The sequence below is a fragment of the Camelus dromedarius genome, chromosome 1 (genome assembly GCF_036321535.1).
Source record: "Camelus dromedarius isolate mCamDro1 chromosome 1, mCamDro1.pat, whole genome shotgun sequence".
In the NCBI taxonomy this organism is placed as follows: domain Eukaryota; kingdom Metazoa; phylum Chordata; class Mammalia; order Artiodactyla; family Camelidae; genus Camelus; species Camelus dromedarius.
In genome coordinates, this window is record NC_087436.1 from 6768064 (window position 1) to 6793113 (window position 25050).

At 45.4% G+C, this 25050-nt stretch overlaps 1 protein-coding gene across 1 annotated transcript in view; it reads right to left on the minus strand.

Moving 5' to 3' along the window:
• SPMIP2 (sperm microtubule inner protein 2) overlaps nt 1–25050 on the minus strand; it is a 47510-nt gene that overhangs the window by 5558 nt on the left and 16902 nt on the right. The window contains exon 3 of the mRNA XM_031439746.2: nt 1253–1442. Coding sequence (XP_031295606.1) covers nt 1253–1442 — 190 coding nt within the window. The remainder of the gene's footprint in view (nt 1–1252; nt 1443–25050) is intronic.

Here is a 25050-nt window from a genome sequence, read left to right on the forward strand (position 1 = left end):
CCCTCCAAACTCGCCCCTCCACACTCACGCCTCACAGCAATGCTTCTAATCCATCCTCCCCCTAGGCTGATGTCTAAATAACCTTCCCAAAAGTTTGAAATCATTTCTAAGTAAGTCTTTTCACAGATTTTTTTTAACATGCAAAAACATCTCAGTTGGATTCAGCAAGTGACAGGAGGCATTTGGGATCATTTAATCCACGATTGCTCTAATCCTACACAAAATTAGTTCAGTGGTGGGAAAGAGCTAATCCAAGCCTCCTCCTGCATGCTGCAGCAGTCTCATCTGGACCCAGCTCAAAATGCAGACCACGTAGGCACGCTCGCAGCCGAGCCGCTCCCTTCTTCAGTACAGAGCATCCTGGGGGCAGCACCCACCAAGGAGGGCTTCTAAGGCTGCCTCACAGGATTTCATATACATACATAATTAATTGTTAGATGGACAACTGCTGACGCATCAGATCCCTGGAGAGAGATGATAAGCAATATTCTGGGGAGGTAGCACGGTTCTCCAGTGGAGCCAGGAGACCCCCTCCACGTAGGGAGCAGGTGTCTCCAGATGCATCCTGTCTGGTCTCTTCGCCATGTCATCATGGAAGGCTGCTGTCACCCTCCACCCTGAAATGCCAGAGGACCGCAAAGCGGACCCGGCTGTGGGATTATGCAGCAGGACCCCAGGAAACAGCTGTTCATTTGAATACATGCTTACACACTCTTTCCTTGGCTCTCACGACAGCTACAGAATGTTCAGGACAGATACTAACACCCCCGTTTTCCCAATACAAAAACCCGTATCAGGAAATTACGCAACTCGTTCAAGATTCCACGGAGAGCGATGGGGAGGGAAAAACCCTTGAATTGGAACTGGTATATTCTTACTCTGCTAACCAGTCTGAGAGGTTTTAAGAAGGGTTGTAGGTACCTCCATCCCTCTGCCTGAGACCGCTCTCAGGTTTTGGAAACCAAGAAATTGGCCATTCTCTCCAGGTTAAACCACATGATAAACAAGCAGTTCTAAGGGGTGAGCCCCACACCTCCTGTTTTCTTTATCTACAGTGTGGCGATGATACCCACCTGCCCGCTGTGCGGACGTCACTGCGGAAATCCAACATGGCTTACAAAACGTTTTGATAGGTTAAAAGGAGATGTAAGACTGATTATTCGTAGCATTAATATTAAATAGCATTATTGAATTCTCACGTTGAAACAGCCTGACGTTTTCTACGAAGATCCAGACAAGCAAGTGACCCTACCTCCTCCCTCTGGGGCAGCTTCGGCAGCGTGGGTGGTCTGGAAGTCCTGGGCAGTGCCGCCTTGCTCTGCTTCACGAGGGTGGCCCGCCGGGAGTTTCTCTGATTGGCGTCCTCATAGTCACCCATGTGCCAGGCAATGGAGCCCCGGCTGTAGCACCCCTGCGCATCCATGACCGAAGGGCTTGGTTGCCTGAAATAGGAGCAAGTTGGTTGGTTCTCAAATCAGAAAGACATTAGAAGTAAGGCCACCAGTTTTCAGACAGTTGAGATCTGTCTGCTTCTGTTGCAATTCCAGGTGATGTCTAGCTTGGCAAAGCTAGGGACCTGAGCCCGCAGCCAGGGATCTGAGAAGCTTGCGGATTCCGCCCCTCCACGTCCCTAGACATCCAGCTGCTGGAGATGCAGAGAACTACCTGCCCAGCTGGACACTCATCTAGGAAGCTTGTTGATGAAGTTGCCTCTGGGCCACGGCTGCTCCGCACGGCCTTCAGATACCAGCACGCAAGGGGCTGGGAATTTGGAGGCGGCACATTGGGGCTGAGACCTCGTGGACCCACAGGTTCTCCTGCAGGACAGGCCCGCCGGGTCTGAGATCTCAGGGGGGTCCAAGGACACACCAGCCTCACTATCATAGGCTCTGGCTTTGGACAGTGTGCAGGAGGAAAGATCTCAGCTTCAGACTCTTTCCCTAGAGAAATCACTGTCCTGGTTCCAACACCCCTAAATTAGAATATTACCTGAGGTCTGCTTTCCCACTGAAAAGGGCCAGGTCTGGGGAAAAGACAACGAGATCATGGTATAAGGATGTGCTGTCTCATTTGGAAGGCTGTTGTCGCCCGAGAGAGCTCTTGGGGCTTCTCACCCCCAGACCCTTCCAGCTGGAGCTCAGAGCCTCTCGGCCACTACAGAGTCCCTTCCTGAACTCTGAGTGTCCTGGCCTCCCCGGTTCTTTGGGTTCAGATTCCTGGCAGGCCTGCACGGCCCCTCACTCCATCCAGAGCACGGCACACAGCAGAAGTGCTGGGGGTCTGGGGGCCGCAGGAGCAGGACAGGGACCCTGTTAGCACAGAGGTTAGATACCCATGTGGAGCAGACCATCACCAGGTAAGTCAGTCACATACTGGAGAGCATGGAGAGAAGTAAAGCCGGGTGAGTGGCAGGACGTGCAGGCCGGCTGTTTTGTGAGGACTGGTGGGCAGGAGGCCGCAGTGCTGGAGCGGAGGGTGGAGTGGATGGGGAGCCAACAATTCCAGCCCCTCGGGGTCTGATAGCCCCTTCTTCCCTCTTCCCAACCACAGAGCCCCGTGTCACCCTCCAGCAAACCCACCACGGGCACCGAGTGACCTGCAGGACGGAGACCGAGCTCCTCTGTGCGGCACGAAAGGGTGTGTTAGTTTCTGTCAGTTTCTGGTTTCCATGCTCTGCCCTCGGGGCCTCCCAGGCCCTCTCCAGCCGGGCCTGTGCTCACCCTGCTCCCCTAGTCCCCCCACCAGCTCCGGGGAAGCCTGCCTCCAGACCCCCAGCCACAGGCTCCACGTTTCCTTGTCCCTCCTTCCCTGACAAATGCAGCCTGGCTGGACGCGCTGCCCTTTCCGGGAAGGCCTTCCTTATTCCTGTCCCCAAGCAACTTTTCCTCCTCCAATAGCAGGTGTATTTGATTTCCCTGGTGCAAACTGTTAGAATAGACTTAAATTTCTAGTGCCATGGGCTCTCTCCCTCCCGACTCAGGGCCCCTTAAAGAAGCCAGCACATGCCTGGGCCATTACCCTGCCTGACACCCCGCTGACACTCAGCTAATCTGTGCAGGATGGAGTTGGGGGCGGGGAGGAGACCAGAGCTGACTTAGTTTAAGTTTGCAGACCAGCCCTCCTGTTCCCCTTCCCCCGCTGTGTCTGAGATTTCTTGCTTACAGGATGTGGTAATAGCCCAGAATCGCTTCAAGGCAATGTAAAGGAAAGACAGTTTCTAGTTAGAATGTATGGAACAGGCACTGTTGACAGTTTACAGACGAATGATGCATAAGAAAGCCATTTCATCCAAATGTGCCACGTTTTCTTAAAAATAGTATATTATGGAAGTAACGGTGCTGAATGGATTAGAAAAGAAGAATCCTTGCATGTAGCTAGTCTTCATTTAAGTCCTAAAACAGCTTACAACTTCTATTTGAAAGTCAGACCACCCTACGGCCCTGAATCTTGCAGCACCAGGAGCCATGCAAAGTTAAACGTTCGTTGTAATTCAAAGATTTTAAAGATCTTATAGAGAAAACAGCCACGTCAGCTGTGGAGATTTACACGCACTGTGTGGAGCTCACAAATGAGGCACAAAAGTCAAAAGAGGTAAACCAAGGGGCAGAAGTTTTGGCTCCAGAAAGGTTTGGAGCATGAAATGGGGTTGTCATAACGGTCTGTTAGTTACAAACACACAACAGCAGTGAACTCACGCGTGCACACACACACACACACACAATGCGATCATTCTTAGTGTAACATTCTTACTACTACTGACTCTTGTGTTAAGTTGGCCCCTAAGGCTTGAATTCTTTTCTTGTTGAAATAATTTCAAGCTTATAGAAAAGCAGCACAGGACGAAAGCTTCTTTCCCTGAACAATCGGAAAGTACGTTGTTGGCATGATACCCATTATCCCCAATATGTGAGTGTGAAACTCCTGCAAAGACATTTTACATAACCTCAAGATAACCATCAAAACCAGAGGAAATCTGCATAAGCAACAAAATGAAAAAAAAAACAAACAGAACGACGTCAAACTAAAAAGCTTCTGCACAGCACAAGAAACCATCAACAAAGGGAAAACACAACTTACGTCACGGGAAAAAGTATTTGCAAACCATGTATTTGTAACAGGTTAATATCCAGAATATATAAAGAACTCATACAACTCAATAGCAAAATAAACGAATCAATTTTAAATGGGCAAAGGACCTGAATAGACATTTTTCCAAAGAAGATACATGAATGGCCAACAGGCGCATGAAAAGATGCTCGACATCACCGATCACCAGGGAAATGCAAGTCAAACACAATGCAATATCACCTTACGCCCATTAGAATGGCTGTCATCAAAAAGACGACAGATAACTGAGGATGTCGCTGAGGATGTGGAGCAAAGGCAACCCTCATGCACTATTGGTGGGAATATGAATCGGTGCAGCCACTGTAGAAAATAGTATGGAAGGTCCTGAAAAAAATCAAAAATAGACTTACCACATGATCTAGCAATTCCGCTGCGGAGAATATGTCAAAAGGAAACAAAACACTAACTCAAAAAAGTACCTGCACCCCCGTGTTCACACCAGCACTGTTTACAATGGACAAGACGTGGAAACAGCCTAAGTGTCCGTCGATGGATAACTGGATAAAGAAGTTGTGGTATGCTGATACACAAAGGGATATTATTCAGCCACGCAAAAAAAAAAAAAAAAAAAAAAAAAACAACCCAGGGAAATCCTACCATTTGGGACAACATGGATGGACTTGGAGGGTATTATGCTAAGTGAAATGAGCCAGATATAGAAAGACAAATACTATCTGATCTCACTTATATGTGGAATCTAATAAAAGCCAAAAACAAAACCCACCAAAGTCATAGAAAAAGACATCAGATTTATGGTTACCAGATGCATGGCACAGGGGGAGAGGGAATTGGAGGAAGGTGGTCAGAAGGTACAAATCCCTAGTTATAAAACGATTAAGTACGAGGGATGTGATGTACAGCACGAAGGCTGCAGTTAACACTGCTTCTCCTACAGTGGGAAACCAGGCTCCCATTCTCTTTATGTATTTACCTATTTGATCAGTCTTCCTATCACCAGCATCCCATTGCAACCTCCATCCCGCCACCGTGTGCCTTCCCCCTCGCCCCATCTGGAATCCAGCATGCTACCACCCCCAGATGCCCTCCCGCAGATGCCCGTCTCACCCTGCTCTGAACCACGCGGTTCCCCAGCGACTCATCCTGCAGTGACAATTCCTTTGCTTGGCTGCCTCCCTTGACTCTAGTAAATTGCAGGGGAAGGGAAGAGAAAGGCAGCCAGGTATCTTGGAAACCTCCCCAGATGTCTAAAAGGGTACTTGTGTATGTCAGATGCTTGAATAAATGAATTTTCTAGCACTACATCTAGACAGATGGACCTTCAGTGCAGAAATCATGCCATATAGCAATTTAAAAATTAAGTTATAATCCACATACCATAAATCCACATGTTTAAGTAAACAAGTCAATGGTTTTTTATCACATTCACAAAACCGTGCAGCCATCACCACTAAGTCAGTACAGGTAATTTCATCACCCTGAAGAGCAGCCTGTGAGAGACCCAGTAGCAGCCACTCCCCATTCCCCTGCCTCCAGCCTCCGGAAACTACTCATATACTTTCTGTCTCTGTGCGTCTGCCTATTCTGGTGTCACTGGCCCCCGGGTACATCCCCACATTTATGTATTTCAGACTCTAAGGGGCAAGTGGTGAGGTCCTTCTACTGCAGCACACGGTGAGGTGAAGGCAGCCACACTGCCCAGGGCAGCTGCTGAGTGGACCCACTAGCCGTGGGGGCCCACCACGTTGCAAGGAGGCAGTGGGCTCTCTCTGGTCCAGGTAAGGGAACACTGTACCACTGGAGCCTGGATGCCTGTCGTCTGTCCTCAGTGACCTTTGAATCACACCCTGGTCTCTTCCCTGGCTGGCACTTACCTGCCTGTTAACCTTGGCCACACCCGTGTTCTAGTCTGACCTGTGACCCAGCCTGACCGCCTGCTGAAACAGTTTCCTTTAGTATTTTGAACTTATTTGCAGAAAGTGACAAAGCTGTTGTCCCGTAACTGCGTCTGTGCCTGCTTGGAGACAGTTTCTATTGACTGCTTTTTCTCCCCCTGTGTATGGGCCATCCTTTCCTGTTCCTTTGTCTGTCTCTGTAATTTTTTATTGACAAGTTGACCTGTCAAATAATAAATATGCCAATTCTGGACATGAGATTCCCTCCTCCTCCCTCAGGCTCGTTGCTGTCGCCACGTGGATTGTTTGCGGTGGTGGTGGTGGTGGTGGTGGTGCTGTTTAGTGACTTTCCTGGACTAATTGTTCAAGGTCTGTCATGTGTGTCCCCAGAATTTCCTGCTCGGTTAGCTTAGTGGTCAGCTAATAACTGGAAAGAAATCTCCTTAAAGGCCTCCAATCAGTACATCTCCCGGCCTTTGTGTGGGTCTGGGCACACCTTCGATGCCCTGGAAGGCAGTTACGGCTCTGCCTTAGCCTTCGTTTCTTGCTTGCGTGGAACCTCAAGCTCAGCCAAAGGGCCAAAGAGATCAGGACCTTCTCAGGTGTCTCCTGGGCATGTGCACAGCCTTTTATATGTTAGATCTTTTTGAAATCCCCCTTAGATATCTCATTTCCTGGTTTTTCCCTTTTAAGATTTTTGGTCAGTTCCCTGTTCGCCCCATCAGGTGTTCTGCGCCCCCAGGCAGCTGTGATATTAAATGACGATCGGTTTTGACGGGTGCCTGTGAAACAGAGCCGTTCACACAGAGTCAGGTCAAATAGCGACACGCCCTGAGAACGGAGCTTTTCCAGGGATTCTCAAGACAGATCAAATATAACATCTCTCTGAGCAGGAAGCTTTTCAAGGAGCTTCAAATCTGTCTTTCCCCTCCAGTAACTGGTAGGTTGCTAGTTTTCACAGCTACCATGGTTGTGAGGCTGTTGGTTTTTTTCAAGGCTATTTTGAAGCTGGAAAGAGAGAGTGGGAATAGAGCGATTTTAATTTAAATTGAAAATGCCACAAAGATCATGCTTCTTTCTAAGATTCAGCCATTTTCCTTAAATAAATTCTTCGTGGATTATTGGGAGCATCTGCTTCTTCATTCCCAATGTGATTTTGATCATTTTTGCCACTGTTCTTATTTCTTTTATGGAGGAATATATTTTTGGAGGTCCTTACTGCACCATTTCCAAAGAGTTTCCAAGCTGAATTATTTAAAAATGAAATGGAGACTCACTATTGAAGGAAAAATTGTCTGTACCTTTTGTTTGCACGTCTTCATTTGCCCCTGTTCCATCCATTGGATTCTGCTTTGTCTGTGCTGGTTCTGACTCTGGCCACCAGCAGCCTCCTTACCTTCCGCCAGATCAAATCACCTCTCTTCAGACTTTCTGGCGTGACTTCCCAGAAGCACGTGTGACTGCCGGCATTGTCCTCCTGCCGGCTTTCCACTGGGCTTCCGACCTCTTTTCTTTATGCCGCTCCTCTTCTTTGTCATATCACTGCAGCTACATTTCTTCTGGAAGAGTCTTTCATTCCTTTGGCTCCTTTACCACTGGTATTCCATCCCGGATTCTCACCTCCGTCCATCACCACCCATCTCCAAACCAGGAAATAGTCTTTGTATCTGGTCATCCAAACAACATCAAGAGACTGATGTTGAAAACATTTACTTGCAGCTCGAGAAATCTAGACACAAATCCTCAGCTTCTGACTGCACAGAGCACCAGGAATCTTACAACCCATCATGACAGTAATGTCTAGCCTTTACTGAGCTAGATGAGGCTTCAGACACGATGCTGGTTCCTTGATACGTATTACGTCTCTCTAGTCTTCATAATAATGCCACATGATAGATATCATTTCCTCCTTTTTACATCTGGGCTTAGGTTGACCAAGTAATTTACCCAAAATCAAACAGTTAAAAAGCAGTAGAGCTGAGATTTGAACTCAAGAGCTGTCTGATTCTAAATGTATACAGTTACCTCATCTGTAAAATCTGGATAATATTATAATACCTACTTTTTTATAGGAATTAAATGAATTAAGGCTCATAAAGCACTTAAAACAGTATCTGGCCCATAGTAAAAATTCAGTAGAATGTTAGCCATTTATATTATATTATTATTAATTATTACTGGTCAGTGCCTCTCAACTCACCTCCCCACTTCCTCTCTTCCCCCAAATTACCCTCTCCCTCCCACATTCCCCTTTTTGGTCAGTGACATAACCATATACCTAGGCCCCCAAAAGAGCCAGATCAGAAGTGCCTTGGACTTTGACATCCCCTCCATCCACCCACGTTTAGCTGGTTGCCAAGCCTCACGGAGTCCTTCTCCAAACTGCCCTGCAGTCCGCGTCTCCCTCCTTCAGGCTCCCGTCACTGTGGTTACTGCAGTCTTACCTAACCTGCCTTCCTGCCCTCGGGGTCTCCTGTCTCTGCTCCACCCGTTCAGTAAACAGTTGTCCACAGACACGACGAGCCACGTGTTCTTTCTAACACAGAGGCTCTTCTTTCTAATATTACAAATGAGTTTATTCTGTAACCCAGATTTTCTCAGCCTTAATACTATTGATTTTCTGGACCAGATAATTTTCTGTTGCGTGCTCTGTCCTGTGTATGGAAGGATGTTTACAGCACCCAGCTCAACTGTGGAGCCAAAATTGTCCCTGGGCACTGCTCAGTGTATCCCCTTGGGGGAAAAATGCCCCCCGATTAGAACCACAGATGGAATTTAAGAATCACAACATATGTTTCTAGCATTGACATAACAGCAATTTAAAGATAAATAATATGAAAGACAATCAAAAGTGTGGGCAGCACAGCCACACTGTAAAATATGTAACCACGGAAATAAAACCAATTAATTAATCAAGTGAACAAACAAACAACAACCTCTTGCCTCTGGGTTAAGATGAACTGGCCCTCAGGGCATGATAGGTAAATGTTCTTGGCCTCCTTTCTCTCTGGCCTTCTCACGCAGTCAAGTGGGTTACTGGACTCCCTGGGATGGGAATGCGGAGAGGAAGGTCTCTGGGCTGGGCTGGGGTGGGGGGTCTGAATTCTTCCCTGGATGGCTGATGATGGAGACTGAGGCTCTGTCCTCAGACAAGGCAGCAGGAAGGGATGAAACATCAGTCCCCCAGCCAGAATTAGGAGAACAAACAACAAACCAACCAGCCAACCAAAAAACCGATCTAAGCCCCTTCCAGCCCAAGTTTACACCGGCTGAGAGACTGTAGATGTAGAGATTTTTATAGCTCTCCATACATGCTCATTAGGCACATTTCTCTCTTGTTATTTCAACCTCTAAGACATAATTCCCTTGTGGGAAACTTCTGGAAAGAAGAAAGTTTTTCCTAATGATTCCACAGAGACTTACTTATATCACCTCCTTACGTAAACATCTGAACACAGCGCTTTGCTGCCTACAGAATTAAGCGCTCTGCCACCTTTAGTCTGGAATTTGAAAGAGGACATGACCTGGCTGCCGCCCTGCAATTCCAGCCTCTCCTCCACGTCCTGCCACACCCAAGACTGATGTCCTGTGCACCAGCAATGCAGGACAAGCAGTCACCTGCTCAGCACATCATGAAGTTTCCCTCCTCTGTGCCTTTGTGTACACGATTTCTTTCCTGGCTGCACCTCCATGCTCTCCTTTTGATTTCCCAGCCAGCCTTAAAAATGCAGCTGTCACCATTTACAGCAGCCAAGATGTGGAAGCAACCTGAATTCCACTGACAGATGACTGGATAAAGAAGTTGTGGCATATTTATACAATGGAATACTACTCAGCCATAAAAAAGAATGAAATGATGCCATTTGCAGCAACATAAATGGATCTGGAGATCATTATATTAAGTGAAGTAAGCCAGAAAGAGAAAGAAAAATACCGTATGATATCACTTATATGTGGCGCCTAAAAAAAGACAAATGAACTTGTTTACAAAACAGAAACAGACTCACAGATGTAGAAAACAAACTTGTGGTTACCAGTGGGGAAAGGGTATGGGGAGAGATAAATTGGGAGTTCAAGATTTGCAGATACTAACTACATATATAAAATAGACAAACAACAAATTCATACTGTAAAGCACAGAGAACTATATTCGGTATCTTGCAGTAACCTACAGTGAAAAAGAACATGAAGACAAATCTACGTATGTGTATGTGTGACTGAAATGTGATGCTGTGCACCAGAAATTGACACAACATTGTAAACTGACTACGCTTCAATTAAAAAAAAAAAAGGGAAAAAAATGCAGCTCTCTTCTTAAAAATGTGATCCACAAAAATTCCTGACTGGCTACCTGACCCTCAATGCTGGGCCACAGTCATGCCCTCCTTTGTCCACACCCTGGTCACACGGGTTCCACATGGTGTCCCCACATTGACTCTTACTCTCCGTAAACCTGTGAGTAGTGGGAAGGAATCGTGTCTTCCGTTCCTGTGTCTTCAGTGTCTTGCAGTTCCTGACACAGAACATGTTTCCGCTCCAGTTTGCCTGCCTCTATCAAGATACCAAAGGACATTCTGTGTTACCTCCAGGGAGAGAGCCTGTGACCGCACAGGACGGAGGGTTGGGAGGGAGGTGAGACTGAGCACAATTCACACTCTCTTTTGTCATTTGAATTTTTTAAACTGAGAGCATGTTTTTTTTTTAATAATAAAAGATGTCTAAATTTTCCTTAAAAACTGTTGGTTATTTGGGAGATGATCAAAATTTTCCTAGCAGGCTGGACAGCAGAGAAACGGGGTGAGACAATCAAATAGACTCCAGCACTGAGTTAGGAAGTGACTGGCTGGGACTTGCTTACATAACTGTCTAAAACTGATGGGACAAACGACTTTCCTGGTGACACTTGTGCCAGGAAAAATACTCCGGGTAGCTGAAGAGGGGCCCTGCTGGGGTGGCGCTCTGCTCGGTCTCCTGGGTTCCTGCTTTTTTGTGTGAACTGAGTCTGCCGGAGACCTCAGGGCAGCCGCTTTGACTCATGACCCAACGGTCCAAGGAACTCTCAGTCTGCTGGCGAAATAACCAGCTTGAATGAGTATGTTTACTTAAATGGATCAAAGTAGCTGGCTCTTCTGCGGATCGACCACTCGGCATCCGTCTTGTCCAGAAGCAAACATTTTCTACTGTTTGGACATCTTCTGGGTTCCCACTGGTCGGGTAAAAATAGCTCTAATAAGCTGTAAAATTACCACTTGCGGATTCCAAAGTTAAGGAAACAAACTACTAACTGTTTAAGTCCCGGTGAGTCAGTCTGGCTGCCTAATATGTACCCTGATTGTACCCCCTGGTGCGGTGCTTCACTTGACTTTCAGCAGAGAGAGACGGGGAGACCTTCCTGCAGGGCTTTAGCATTTCCTTGCAGCATCGCGACGTGCTGCAACGCTGTGTATTTCTAGCCTTTGAAGAAGAGGACCAGGCCGTATCTCTACAGCGATTTAAAAGCCTGACTACCTGTTTTCTCCGCAAGCTAGTTCCCTGAACGTTTGCTTTCTTGCACAGTCATTGATTTCAGCTCTTTCCATTTCCGGAAGTACTCCAACGCCATTGATGGACGGCACATGGAAACTTCTGAGAAACACATTTAGAAGCCATTTGGCAGGATCTGTGCTTTCTGGGAGAGCAGGACTATCCTCTGCTGTTTTTCTCTATGGAACATTTGCAGGAAAATAAGACACCGCCCCCACTTTTTTTTTAAGATCTCTCCGCCTTTACGGGGTAGTGGACACCTAAAGTCAGAATCTGCCAAGGGTACTGTTAGTGCTTTAAAGATGAAGACTGCATGTTCCTCTTTTGCACTGGCCTTCTGCATCAGTGGGCGTTACTCCTGACACAGGCAGCCGCACGTGCCGGACGACTTTAGAGACACCTGCTGCCTGAGAAAATACTCCGAGAACCTCCCTTGCTGCTCCTTTTACTCACAGCCAGAGCTGGCTTCTTCCAGTGCACACAGTCGGGAGAGGTCATACGAAGCATCATCACCTTGGCCTTCTCAAGAGAACTTATCTTGAAGGGTCGCAGCACAGAGGCGGACCTGGGGAGATCAGAGGTGCCACAGGTCCGTGTGAGTCATCCTCTTCTTAAGTCTGACCTTATTCTAACCCACTGACCTTCCTGCTCTCCCCGCCCTATAGAATCACTCGTGGTGATGTTGCGTCTTAATCCTCCGGGGTAACACTTACTTAATCCTCAATCAAGGGCTGTCATGGAGATGATTAAAAACATGAAATTATCTTGATGTTTCATATTTGGACAAACAAGATGAGTGCATAACTATATTTAGCAATTCTTAATAGAGAAAAAAATTTTAATGTGGATGGAATTGGTCCTAGGTTTGTTGTTGCCAGGGAGATTCTTGTCGAGTGGAAAAAGAAAGAGACTTATTTAAAAAGCTATTCCTTAGTGACTCCTCCCCAGAGCGGCTTGTAGAGAACTTGTCTCAAAGACATGAGCCGAGCTTGTTTAATGTCCAGACTTCAGGATGGTGGGAAAATCAAGGTCCTACGTCTGCACTGTAGCTTAAGTAGTTTACGAGAAAGGTCCAAAGTTAAATATAATGAGTGATCAGGACAATGTGAGGCCATGTGCAGCCTCAGAGATGCTGACCCTGGCTTCAGACAAGAAGTCAGCACCCAAGTGTTTTGAGCAGACACTAGCATGCCTTCAGCAGTGTCCCAGGTCCCTGGACACCACACTGAAAGCGCACAGTCCGTGTAAGGTAGACACAGGGTGAAGGGACCAAAACGTCAGTACCTGAGTGCACGGTTGCTTGTTCACTGCTCTGCCTGGACACGAGTCAGTGGCTACTCAGAGATTATTTGATTGCAATAAACTTTCCATGTTAATCATTCATGATGAAGTGCAGAAGATACATTTTTACACCTGTTTGTTTGGCAGTTCTCTCCTTCCCAAAACAGCAGAAATGCCTACGATTGGTTTTACATCATTAACAAGTCAAAAACAAACTTATTAAACGAGTCTGTGTAGCTACGGGCACAAACTGTTTTGCAAAGGAGCTAGGATTATTTATATCTGTAAACAAGACTGTGTGATTCACATAGCATGAAACATACTGTCTCAACGATCAAAATGAAATTGCTTCCCAAAGAAATGTTTGGGAAAACACACGAAGTCCCCCTAAATTGCCAGTGTAACGATTCCAGGCATAAGAACATTGTTTGAAAGCTATTTTTAACGACAGAGATAACCAAATGCAAGAATATTTCTTCTTCCCTTTAAGTAGAAAAAGCCCACTCTCTTGGGCTTTTTTTCAAGAAGGAGAACATCTCAGGCTTGTGTAGTTCTGTAAAATTACACACACCATATGCTTCAGACCTCAGACTGGATTATTTTGGTTTGATTTATTGCTTTTATTCCATAAGAAACGCAAGCACTTTATTTGAAAGGCTTGTTAAATATCCTATCACCACGCTGAAGTAAAGAATTAATCCGAGCAAGAGAGGTCTCGCATTGCCCTAAGGGGACACGTCCACGTGACTTTGCCAGAGAGTCTTCCCCAAGCTCCAGAATGTGGAAAAGGCCGTCCTTGCCACAGCACGTGGCTGGTGGCCCTTATGGGCGCCAGCTGGGCTTCCAGGCACACGGGCTAAGCGATGGGAACCAACCATGCTGTCTTCCTCTACCAAGCAACCAGCTCCAAAAGGCTCCTGTTGCCAAGAGTTTGTCTGCGACGTGGAAATACACAGAGGTGCTTATTGATTTTCGTTCGGTATTTTAAATGACTCATGTGAAGTGACTATTCCGTGCGTGTGGCCTCGGGGGCAGCTGTCCAAAATCTCCCAGGAGGTGTGTCATATTGGGCTGTCTAGGGTCGCCTGTGAGGCATGCTGGATGTGTTTCCTGATGTTGCTAGAGATACGGGAGGTTTTTTGTAAGACATCCAGGCGGTCCTGACAGTTTGAGCTGTGCAGGCTTCTCTCCTTGCTGCTGCCTCCTGGGTGTCACTTGTTTGACTGGGTCAAGGTCAGAAAACAACAGGGGAAGAAGGGAAGCCGCGTTCATTTCAGCTGCTTGGCAGCAACCAGGAGCAACTACAGCAGTATTGACTCAGTGCAGTTTTGGACTAGGTCATCTATCAGCTGGTGAGGCTTGACCTTCATTAACGAAAGATAACATTGATACGACTCACTTTTGGTCATTTTGGAATTTCAGTAGACACAAAAATAGATAAAATAAGTCACCAAACAGGAACAGACTCACAGACGTAGAGAACAAACTTGTGGTTACCAGGGGGGAAGGTGGGGTGGTGGCATAAATTAGGAGTTTGGGATTTGCAAATACACACTACTGTACATAAAAGAGATAAACAACAAGGTCCTACTGTAGAGCGCAGGGAACTACATTCAATACCTTGTGATGACCTATAATGAAAAAAATATGAAAAGGAATGTATATATATGTATAAATGAACCGCTAGGCTGTACACCAGTACACCTGAAGTTGGCACATTGTAAATTGACTCTACTTCAATAAAAATTGAACAAATAGTTTAAAGATCCCCAAGCACCCATTACCAACTTCATACACTAACAATTTCTAGCCAATCTTATTTAATCTTTCTCCTACTTACTAATCCTCCCCCTGTCAAGACATCAACTCTCAAAGATTTAAATACTCATTTCTTAACATAATCACACTACCATTATTTCTCCTAACATTTTAATAATGTCACCAAATATTCCACATTCAAAATTCTGATTGTCTCATAAATGTTATTTTTTTAACAGCCTGTTTGTTAGAAACAGAATCCAAATAAGCTTCACACCTTGCAGTGGGTTACACCTTCCAAGTTTCTTTTGATTCATAGGTTCTCTTCCATCTCTCTTTTTCCCTCCACCTCCCCATCTTCCTCCTCATCCTTCCCCTTCTGTTTGTTGAAGAAACACATTTTGTTTCTATAAAAACCTTGTTTCCATTTGTCTTGTGACATTCACCACAGTATTTTTCTGACAGCAGCTCCACGTTGTCATTTAGCACATTCTGCCGTCTCCTTGATTCCTATGCACTGTTAGTTGGATGCAAAGGCTTGATCTAAGGCAGCTTGGGTCTGGGGGTAAGACCGCTGCATTAGTTTGCTAGGGATGTATAATGCAGTACCACAGATGGGCGGCTGGGCAGTGGAAATGTACCGTCCCCCCACTGGAGAGGCTGGAAGCCCAATATCCAGGTGTCTTTTTGTTCTTAGATTTGTACTCAAATTACTGTGCTTTAAAACCCCTGGGGATATTTCCTCTCCGAGGGTTAAACCATCAGTGGGTATATATGTGGTGGGTTTTTTCTTTTTATATTTAACTTAATTTATTTTATAAGTAAGAATTAAGATACAAGCTACATATCTCATAGGTAAGACATGCACATGGTTTCAAAATCGAACCAAGTGTGGAACCAGTATCTCCTTCCTGTCTTTTCCTTATCACGCTGTGTGTCTAATCCAGAGAAAGGGTTGGGCTGGGTCGTGGTGGGTCCAGAGGAAGAGGTGATGCCTGAATCGTGTCTAAATGAACAGCTGCAAAGAGTCATTTAGACTCTGGGGGAAATGTCTTGAAGTCCTTAGTTCTGCTCAAGGAAGAAAACATTTGTTCTGCCACCCACCACATAGTTCTTTGAATTTTAATGAGTTAGCCTTTGGGCTGTGAGACAGAAAACAGCCTCAGCATTCTGTTTAAACACTGCCATCTTCGTGCTTTGCTGTAGAGGCTCAAAATGAAACGTTTTTGTCAAGTATGTGATAATGTGCTCCAGGGTGATTCTTCTGGACGTGTGAGGTTTCATCTCTAAAGTGACAGCATCTTGGAATCTAAATATAGCCATTCTAGAAGTTGTCTCCTACCCATCCTCCAGGCTCAGGGAACCTCGTGGAGCCCCCCTGATCCCTCCCCAGAGTTTAGATTCCCTGATATCCGTTTCCATGGCACCCTCTAAAATAATCCTGTTGTAGCAGGCATGGCTGTTAGCTGTTACACTTGAAGTATCTAAACACACCACCAAGCATGGTGCCAGGCACAAATGGGTCATCAATAACTATTAGTTGACCTGCTGTTTCTATCACTGCATCCTAAAACCCTCTTGGATAATTCTTTGGGTGTCTCTTTCCCCTAACTCTTTGATAAGCTTTCTGAGGGCAGAACTGTGTCTTATTTCCTTGGGGCTACACTTGTCCATCATTTGGATGGACTGAAGAACAGAAACGATGCCATTAAAAGTGGAACTGGGGTGACAGAGGACACGCACAGAATCGTATTATGAGTCCATGTTGGAATATGATGAGCAGCGTCCTCACAAACTCCCAGCTGTGGCTTCATGCTCCAGTCTGACCTCTGCACCCTCAGGCTGTAAAACATAATACGAACGTTTCCATATATTCTATTCCGTATCTTATTATTTCACTTTCAAAGCGCTGAACTGTTTAGTCCATGTGGAATTTATGTCATTGTGTGTTCTGAGGCACAGATGTAATTTTACTTTTCCTAACAGGTTAGCCCGTTGCCCGATCTTCACCTTTTCTGATCCTCTCTCCAGCTCTTCTGTGAAAGAGATGGGCCCTTCCTGTGGGATGGCTGGATAATCTTGCTGATGAGAATACGTGGTCTCACTCATAAAACAGCTATCTTTTCATGTATCTGTTCACCCCCTTCAACAGCGACCCTAAACCTTCCCTGTTTCCTAAGACCTGCTCCTGTCTCACTCCCAGTACTTTCATCTGTCCTCATAGGACAGAGCCTTGTATGACACTCTTCATGGACCACTAAATTGCACACTTAAAACAACCCAAATGTCCATCAACAGATGACTGGATAAAGAAGATACGGTACATATATACAATGGAATACTACTCAGCCATAAAAAAGAATAAAATAATGCCATTTGCAGCAACATGGATGGACCTGAAGATTGTCATTCTAAGTGAAGTGGGCTGGAAAGAGAAAGAAAAATGCCATATGACATCATTTCTTTGAGGAATCTAAAAAATAATAACAACAATAATAAGGCCACAAATGGACTAATTATTATTTTGGTTTCTCGAATATGTGTAAGCACATCTGACTGTGCTTTATGGTTGGATTACCACATTCTGTTGAGTCTTATTTTGTAGTTGGCTTTATTCCTTTGATAACTATGTAAGTTTAAAAAACTAAAGTTCTAATCTGTTCTTAGAAACAATGATCAGTACATATATGTAAACTAAAAAAAAATGAGCAGTGTACTGTAGATATGTATTTACATGCAATACAATGTATATGTGCAGTCAAGCTATAATAATTCTACCTAATAAAACTGAAAAAGGGAAAAAAAAAGATTAAAATAGTGATTTTAACATTATGTATATTTAACCATCATTAAAAAAAAAAAAAAACCACGCAAAAGAGACTTCCTGGAGAACACCAAGGCCATCAAGTCTAAGCTCCTTCAACCCCCATCGCACACTGACAGACAAGCACATCCCCACCTGCGTAGACGAGGAAGTCCCGCCTCCTTCCTTCTGGCCTCTGGGAGTGAGGGAGCCTTTCTCCTCCTCCAGGGCGTCCACATTCACGTGTGCCCTCAGGCCCGCCGCTGCAGCCCCACTGACCCGAGAACATGGCTCCACAGCGGTTAGCCCTTCTCTGGGTGATGCTTCTTATACCCAAAAAAAGCCTCCACTGGCCCCTCATCTACCTCCAGTTACTATCCACATTTTCTTCCTTTCTTACCCCAAATTTTCAAAACAATGGCTTGTACTTGCAACTCTACCTCCCCTGCAATGCACACCCTGACCCACCTTATCTGGGTTTCCATCCCTCATTCCCTCCCCATCCGTGTAAGCCTTTCTAGTCATTCTATTCTCACCCAGGTCTCTGATCACATGTGTCCACCCTCCTCATGGACACTGTTCGGTTCACATCTCATTTAACCCCGGACATCCATCCACGCTCCTGGTTTTCCTGTTTCTGCACGTCTGCTTTCTCAGCTCTGCTCCTTCCCCAAACAGTCAGATCTGAATTCTCTTGCCCCCATTCCTGCAGATTACCACCATTCTCCTCTAACAGACTCTTGCCCGGCTCCCTGTCTCCACAATGCCCCCCCCCAACTCCTACCCTCTGCCCAAAACGTAAGCCTGACTTCATCTCTTTGGCTACTGCATACAAGGATGGGTGGGTAAAATTTAAATTCCTTCTTGGGGTCTTCATGCTCTAACAGTCAAAACTCAAGAGTGAGCTCTTCCCTGCCCGGCTCCCGACAGCTACTCTGGTTTCACCTGTTCCCAGAGCATCCACTACGCGGTGGGATCCTGCAGCCCTGAAACATCCACTGCATCAGTCAACGCTATTCTGGTCTTCGGTCCTGATGTCTGCTCTTCTTGAAACACTCCTCCACTGCCTCCCTACCACCCTCTGTTCCCTAACCTCACCTCTTCAGTCTCCTGTGCCTCTCCTCACCCCTGTGCTGGGCTGTGTGCGCAATACCCGGCGTGGCCGGCTGTATCACTGTCCTGTCTACATGTCTTTTCCCCACTACACTATGAAGTGCTTGATGGAAAAGACAGTGCTCCAAACGTATTTACTGGTTTACTGGCTCAATAAACGAGTGGCCCAATTAAAGGCCATAAACCAAAGTAGTCAGAAAACGGTATTTCCTCTTCTTTGAATATCAGTGGGACTATTTAACTTGGGATAAAATGAGTTTCAAGAGAAATGCACATGCTGAACAAGCACTTTCCTTCTGACAATTAATAATTAAAAAAAAAAGTGCTACAGGGACTCTTGGATTTTTTTCATAGCCCTTAACTATCCCATCTGAGCAGTGCACTTCTGTCCCAATCACTGTGCTCCATGACTGTCTGGGGACACGCCCCAGTCATGGAACTAATGATACCACTGATGGGAGGTGACGTGCCAGATGATAAAGCCACCACCACTGAAAACTGAAGTCTTTCCAAACTCAAACTGTTTGAAATGGTTTGACTCCCATCAGGAAGATGGAAGGGAAAATATTTTTTAAAGAATCACTGTTCTGAAAGCAGAAAGCAAATAATGTATCTCCAAACAGTCCAGTGCTCTTAGACAAAATGTGACAGAAGGGGAGAAAATTAGAATTAATCTATTTTGAGGTGATAGTGTTCAAAAATGAATGGGGGGGGTGGACGGGTGCTCGATGGTAGAGCATGTGCTTAGCACGCATGAGATTCTGGGTTCAATCCCCAGTACGTCCATTAAAAAATAAATAAATAGCCTCAAGAAAGTGGCTAATCCTACGATCCCTTTGAGACTCTCTTAGAATGGGGAGGAAGCAACCCTCCTGTGTGCCACCTCCATGCTGGGAGCCTTACACACTCACACGTCATTCTCAAGACAACCCCATGAGACAGATGTAATAATCTCTCCCCCTTCTCCCTCAAAGCTGCGGTCCGAGAGCATGTTCACTTCACAAGATGGCGGAATTACGTCCAGCTCTGTCATCTGCACGGCCTTTCCTAGAAGTACGAGCAGGCTTAGAAGACAGAGTGTAGAGCAGAGCTGGTAATAAACAGTGCGCATGACGGGGGCCGGCTGACTATGATCTCTGCTGCTTCATCTCGTTATGTTGGTGGGTATGAGACAGGTGATACCACTGACCTTTGTGAACCACCACTGTAGACGCTGGTAATAGAAGGATGTTTGAAATGACCACGCCCAGGGCATGTTTATGACTTTCCAAAACTGAATAGATTACAGTGAAATAAACCACTCCGAACACCTCGAACACACCTTGTCCTTGTTTTGGGGGACTCTTTTTCAGGGCACAAACTCTCTTTGCCTGGGCCTAACGTTTGTGTTGGATTTGCAGGCCATGCTTGGATTTCAAGGTGAAAAACCCTTCTCTTGGCCCAGTAGCTGCTCTCTCAGTGACCCTGGTCTCCTGAAACAGGCTCTCAGAGCTACGGCTCTGGTGTCTGGAATGCTGAGAAAGCCAGCGAACTGACAGTACCTCTTCCTTACACGCTTCAGATGTCAGTACCTCTTGGGAGTTCCACGGAGGGTGACTCGCAGTACAGTGTCCCATTCTGAAGTTAACTGAGTTTACCCAACCTGGAGGACACCAAGGGATCGCCCAGGAAGTTTTCTTCTTGAGAATAATAGCCCTGTCTCTTCTTGAGCTCACTTTCCTTTCAAAAACAGCCGTATCTCATCCTTTTGCTGTAAGTGCTTCATCCCGAGATGAGCAACACTCGCTCCATCAACAAGAAGTATTTACATGCATCCTGCATCTCTCCCTCATGGCACCTCCTGCAATTAAGTTATCAGTCGTACATCAGGCTGTTTCTGTCCTGTTTCTCCTGATGAAACAGAGCAGGACCCTGTGGGGCCGTCCCAGACAGACCCCCACCCCCCACCCACCAATGTCCTCCACCTGCCTCTTGTCTGTACAAAAACTTTAGTCAAAGAGTAAGTTGAATCAGAGAAATAAGAAAATACAGAAACAAAGGGAAATAGTCAAGCCAAACAAAATAATAATAGTTTAGTCATTAAACAAAGTCAAGGACTTCTAGCTCCTCTGCAAGGGCTCTGGATAATATTCTGAGCCATGTCCTTGGAGCTGTTTTGCAGATGCTAAGACCCCCACCAGCTGGAAGAAGTTAACTACATGATCACCAGACTGGAGCCATGACAGAAGCTGCCACAGTTCCAAGAACTGGCCTCAAGGAAATGGGAACTAACAGACCCTGGAACTGAAGATTCGCTGCACTTAAAACAATCAAGATGACACTGATCAAACCCCCGCATGCCCGCCAAAGCTGACTGTGCTGTTGTGCACGCAGCCCCCTCCCTCCCCCTACACACCTGAAACTCCCCTTGAAAAGCTCTTCCCCCCGATTGGCAGTGGGGTGGTGGCCTCTGGACATGAGTCCACCCTCTTCCAAGGTGACCAGACTCTGGAATAAAGCAACCTTTCTTTTCTGCCAACACTTGCCTCTTGAATATTGGCTTTTGAGCAGCAAGGAGCTCGACCTGAGTCTATAACACTGATAGGATATAAGGAAGGTACGAGGGACGTCTGTCTTGCTCACTCCTGATCCCAGGCCTAGCATGGTGCCGGGCACAGAGTTGGGGATTGGATGTTCATTGAATGAATAAATGGTCCTCCACTATCCATGTGGCTCTGCAGTGTGACAAGTGCAGGAGCTGTGCGCTGACCCCACTGCACCTGAGCTTCCTGAGAACCTCCCCCCTCCCCTCCCCGCTGGAGAGGAGGCTGCGGGGAGGAGTTTAGGTAACAAGCCAAAGGCAGGAAAGGTGCTGATCTCAAACATCACAGCACTTTGCCCCTAAATGCTTATAGGAATCCCTCCAGGGTGCCAGGCGCTGACAGCCTTAAAAATAGAAAGTTGTCAAGATTTATGGATGTTTTGACAAAAACATCTCCAGGAAGAAAGCATGCTTTATGTACGAACATATTTTTAAATTGTGGCTGTCATTAAGCCTGTGCTAGTTTAAGAGCTGGCGTTGGCAGTATTTCATCATGAAATAAACCCAGCAATTTTCTACACACCCCAACCAACACCAGACATAGGCACACCTCCCACCTTTCTGAGGAAACAGAGAGCCCTGTTTATTCAGGTCGGTGCACATTTCTTCAGTACTGAGAGTCCTCATTTTAGAAATTTTTTTCAGCTTAGGAGCCCTAACTACTAAAACTCTGGTTGATCGTTGCTGTTCCTCTCATTTTAGTTAGAATTAACTCATTTTTATCAAAATAAAATACTTGTCCATTGCACATAATGTGGTGGTAATCTTTCCCCATTTTAATGCAACCAGGTAGGTACATTATACATACAAATACATAATACATATAATAGGACTAAAATGCTTATAATAATAATAATACTTCCCTCTTCTCCACACTCCCTGTCCCAACATTCTCTTCTACAAAAGCAGACACTTTGTAGCCCATTTGCTTCTTCTGGAATTTAACCCAGGATCTGTATACAGTCAGGGCTCCCAGGGGAGCCCCCCGCTAGACCTGCTCCTCCTCTGGGTCCCCCCACCCCACAGCCACATTCCTGGGCCTCCCCTTTAATATCTTGGGCATGCCCTTTGCTCAAGACCTTTGTTGAGTCTCTTATTTCTTGAATCATATTCCTTTCTCTGCCCTGGATTTTCCCCTATTGTCTTGCTAGATAGTATTCTCCAGTTGCTTCTGGGGGAGAAAAGGCACTCTTTTGAGTACGTACTTGCATGAAAATGTCTCCCTTCTATCTTCGCACTTGATAGTTGGTCTGGGTGTCGAATTCCAGGTTGCAAGTCTTTTCACTTTCCATCAAGCATAGAGGTCATTGCCCCAGTGTCTTCTAGAGCCTGGTATCACTGTCAAGAAGTGTGATGCCTCATGGATTCCAGGTCCTCTGTGTGTATCCTGGCTTCCCTCTGGGAAACTGTCTTTTCGTCTCAGCACAATGAAGTTTCACAGGGACACGGCTTGATGCACTTGCTTTTGTGGGTGTTGTTTGGCTTTGGCACAGCCTTTCAACAGCCTTTCAGTCTGGACATTCGTATTCCCTTCTGAGACATTGTCTTAAACTATTGATTTTCTTTCTTCTGTTTTCTCTGTTCTCTTTTTAGGCCTCTTGTTAGTCAGATATTAGGCTGGCTTCATTTTAATCGATTTCTTGTTTTCATATCTTTCCCTATCTTCTGTCGCTTGGACTTTTTCTTCTACTTTTGAGAGATTAACTCAGCTATAGAGTACGAAATTTCTCTCCTATACTGAATCTCAATACTGATTGTTTTTAGCTAACAGTATAATAGGAATTTTAGAAGATGCATTTTGCTTCATTATTTCAATATACTTTATTTATTTAACTAATACATAATGTTGATTAACAGAGGGATCTGATTTTTTTTCAGGATATTTTCAGTTTAATGTGTTGTCCAAGTAGATTAGCTTCTTGTTTCATTCTCCAAAGTGTCCTATTTGGGGGGATAAAATATATGGTCACACTATATACTGAGTGCTTAAGTGCTGTGTCTGTAACAACACATCTGTGGAGCAGACTCTGTTAAAACCATTTTACAGATTGGGAACCTGAGGCATCAATAGTTTAAATAACTCGCCCAGCTGCCAGGTGGTAGAGCTGGGACTTGAACTCAGGAAGTTTGTCTTTTCTTAATCACCGCAGATCCTGCTTCATCACTGCTTACCATCCTATTTGGGGGCTATTAGGTTATTACTGCCTTTGCATTACTGCAAACACTGCTGGACTCCCTTCTACTACATTTTGTGTAGCTCCTTCGCTATTTCCTGGAGGAGGATAAATCCCTGGTAAAACCCACTTTCTTGATTCTCAGTTCAGCATTCTTTCAGCTATGCTGTGCTGTGCACGTCTTGAGGATGGACACTGACTAAGAAATCCCATGATTATGAGAAGGTAGACAAGGAGGAAGCCGACTGGGAGAGCCAGCACTTGGAGAAGAGCTGTGACCCTCAAGTCAATGAAAAGGCAGTGGGGGTTGTAGTTAATTCTGATTTTTTTTTTTAAAGCTCATGCTACTCTTTTCTTCATGGTCAACACCTAGGTTGGATGCCTCTGCCTTAGAATTTGCAGCCTCCTTGACACCCACCGATCCCCAACCCCTGCCATCTCCCGACAATGGCTGTCCACAGGAACTTGAACCGTTCCTTAAGACATTCCTAAGACAAATTTATACATTGGCAAATAAGTGGATCCAGTTGGCAAAGAGACAGCTTCGTAGTGACACCAGGGCAGAGTCACATCAGCAGCTCCTTTCTGGAAAGAGGTTTATCTGTGAACAATTCTCCTGATTTTATAATCTCAACAAGACTTTCATTTGCATGGATAACAACTTTACCCAGATAGGCAGCCAGAGACTTCCCTAAAATGCTCCTCTGAGCCCAGCTTAAATTTCATCTCTCTCAGGAAGTCTTCACAACCTGAGCTCCTCCAGCTTTTCCGGCCTCAGCTATGCCAATCTGCCATTCTGAGTGCAAGAAGAACTGGGATTAGTTTTTTATACCCGATTCAGCAAATGTGTCTTGAGCACTCATATGTGCCAAGCCTGCGTTAATGTAAGGAAAAGAAAAGAAAAGAAAGCCAGGTACTTCCACGCCTCACAATTTTTAGTAACAGATCTCGCTTACTTCTTACAACAAAACGAAAAGCCCCACCCACTCGCTATATGCAGTGCATTCTCTTATAACTGGACTATAAAGTCTTCCCCCATTTCCTGTCTGTACATTTCCTTCTTCTTACTGAAATTAGAAATACTGTTTGTATGTGTTGGAAAACACCTAACTGCCAATAGAAGAGACGCAGATGAAAACAAATTAATCATCAGGTCACATGTCTAGAGAAACTTAAGTATGTAAAACAAGAAAACACTTCCTTCAATTCAGAAGAAAAAAATAGAGTTAACCCACACCCAGTTACTGCAATCCTTCTCCATTCATACATATTGTTTTGAAATCTTCTGTTGACATAGATCTGCCCTGAGAGTCTGTGAGCTACTTGAGAACAAGGACCTTGCTTATTAATTTTCAAATTCTGAGCACTTGCCACACAGTAGGTCTTTATTTCCAATTTGTTGAAGCACATCTTCACCGGTCTTTAAGATGCAATACATTGTGTAACACACTGGAGGAGAAATAGGGGCTCTGCATTTGTAAACAACTATTATAAAACACATCCTGATTTCAAGAATGTTCAATTTTTAAAGTATGCCCCAATGGAGGAAATCCTGTCATTGTCCCCGACTGGCTTCTGGTCTCAAAAACAGAGTGGACTCTTCTATGACGTCAGCAGACAAAAATTCTTCAGTGCTGGTTGTATCGACTCAGATCATCCTAGTCTTCCTCCAGTGCTTTTTCTGAGACCACTGATAACTTCCAAATATTTGTCCATCATTGTTTTCTTGGATTTCCATTTCCTTGTGCTGAACCCCTCTCTTTGAAGTTCCTTACTGGCTTTTACAGACTTCTATTGTCTTAAGGGACTTACCTTGGGGGCTCTTTCCTCCTTCTG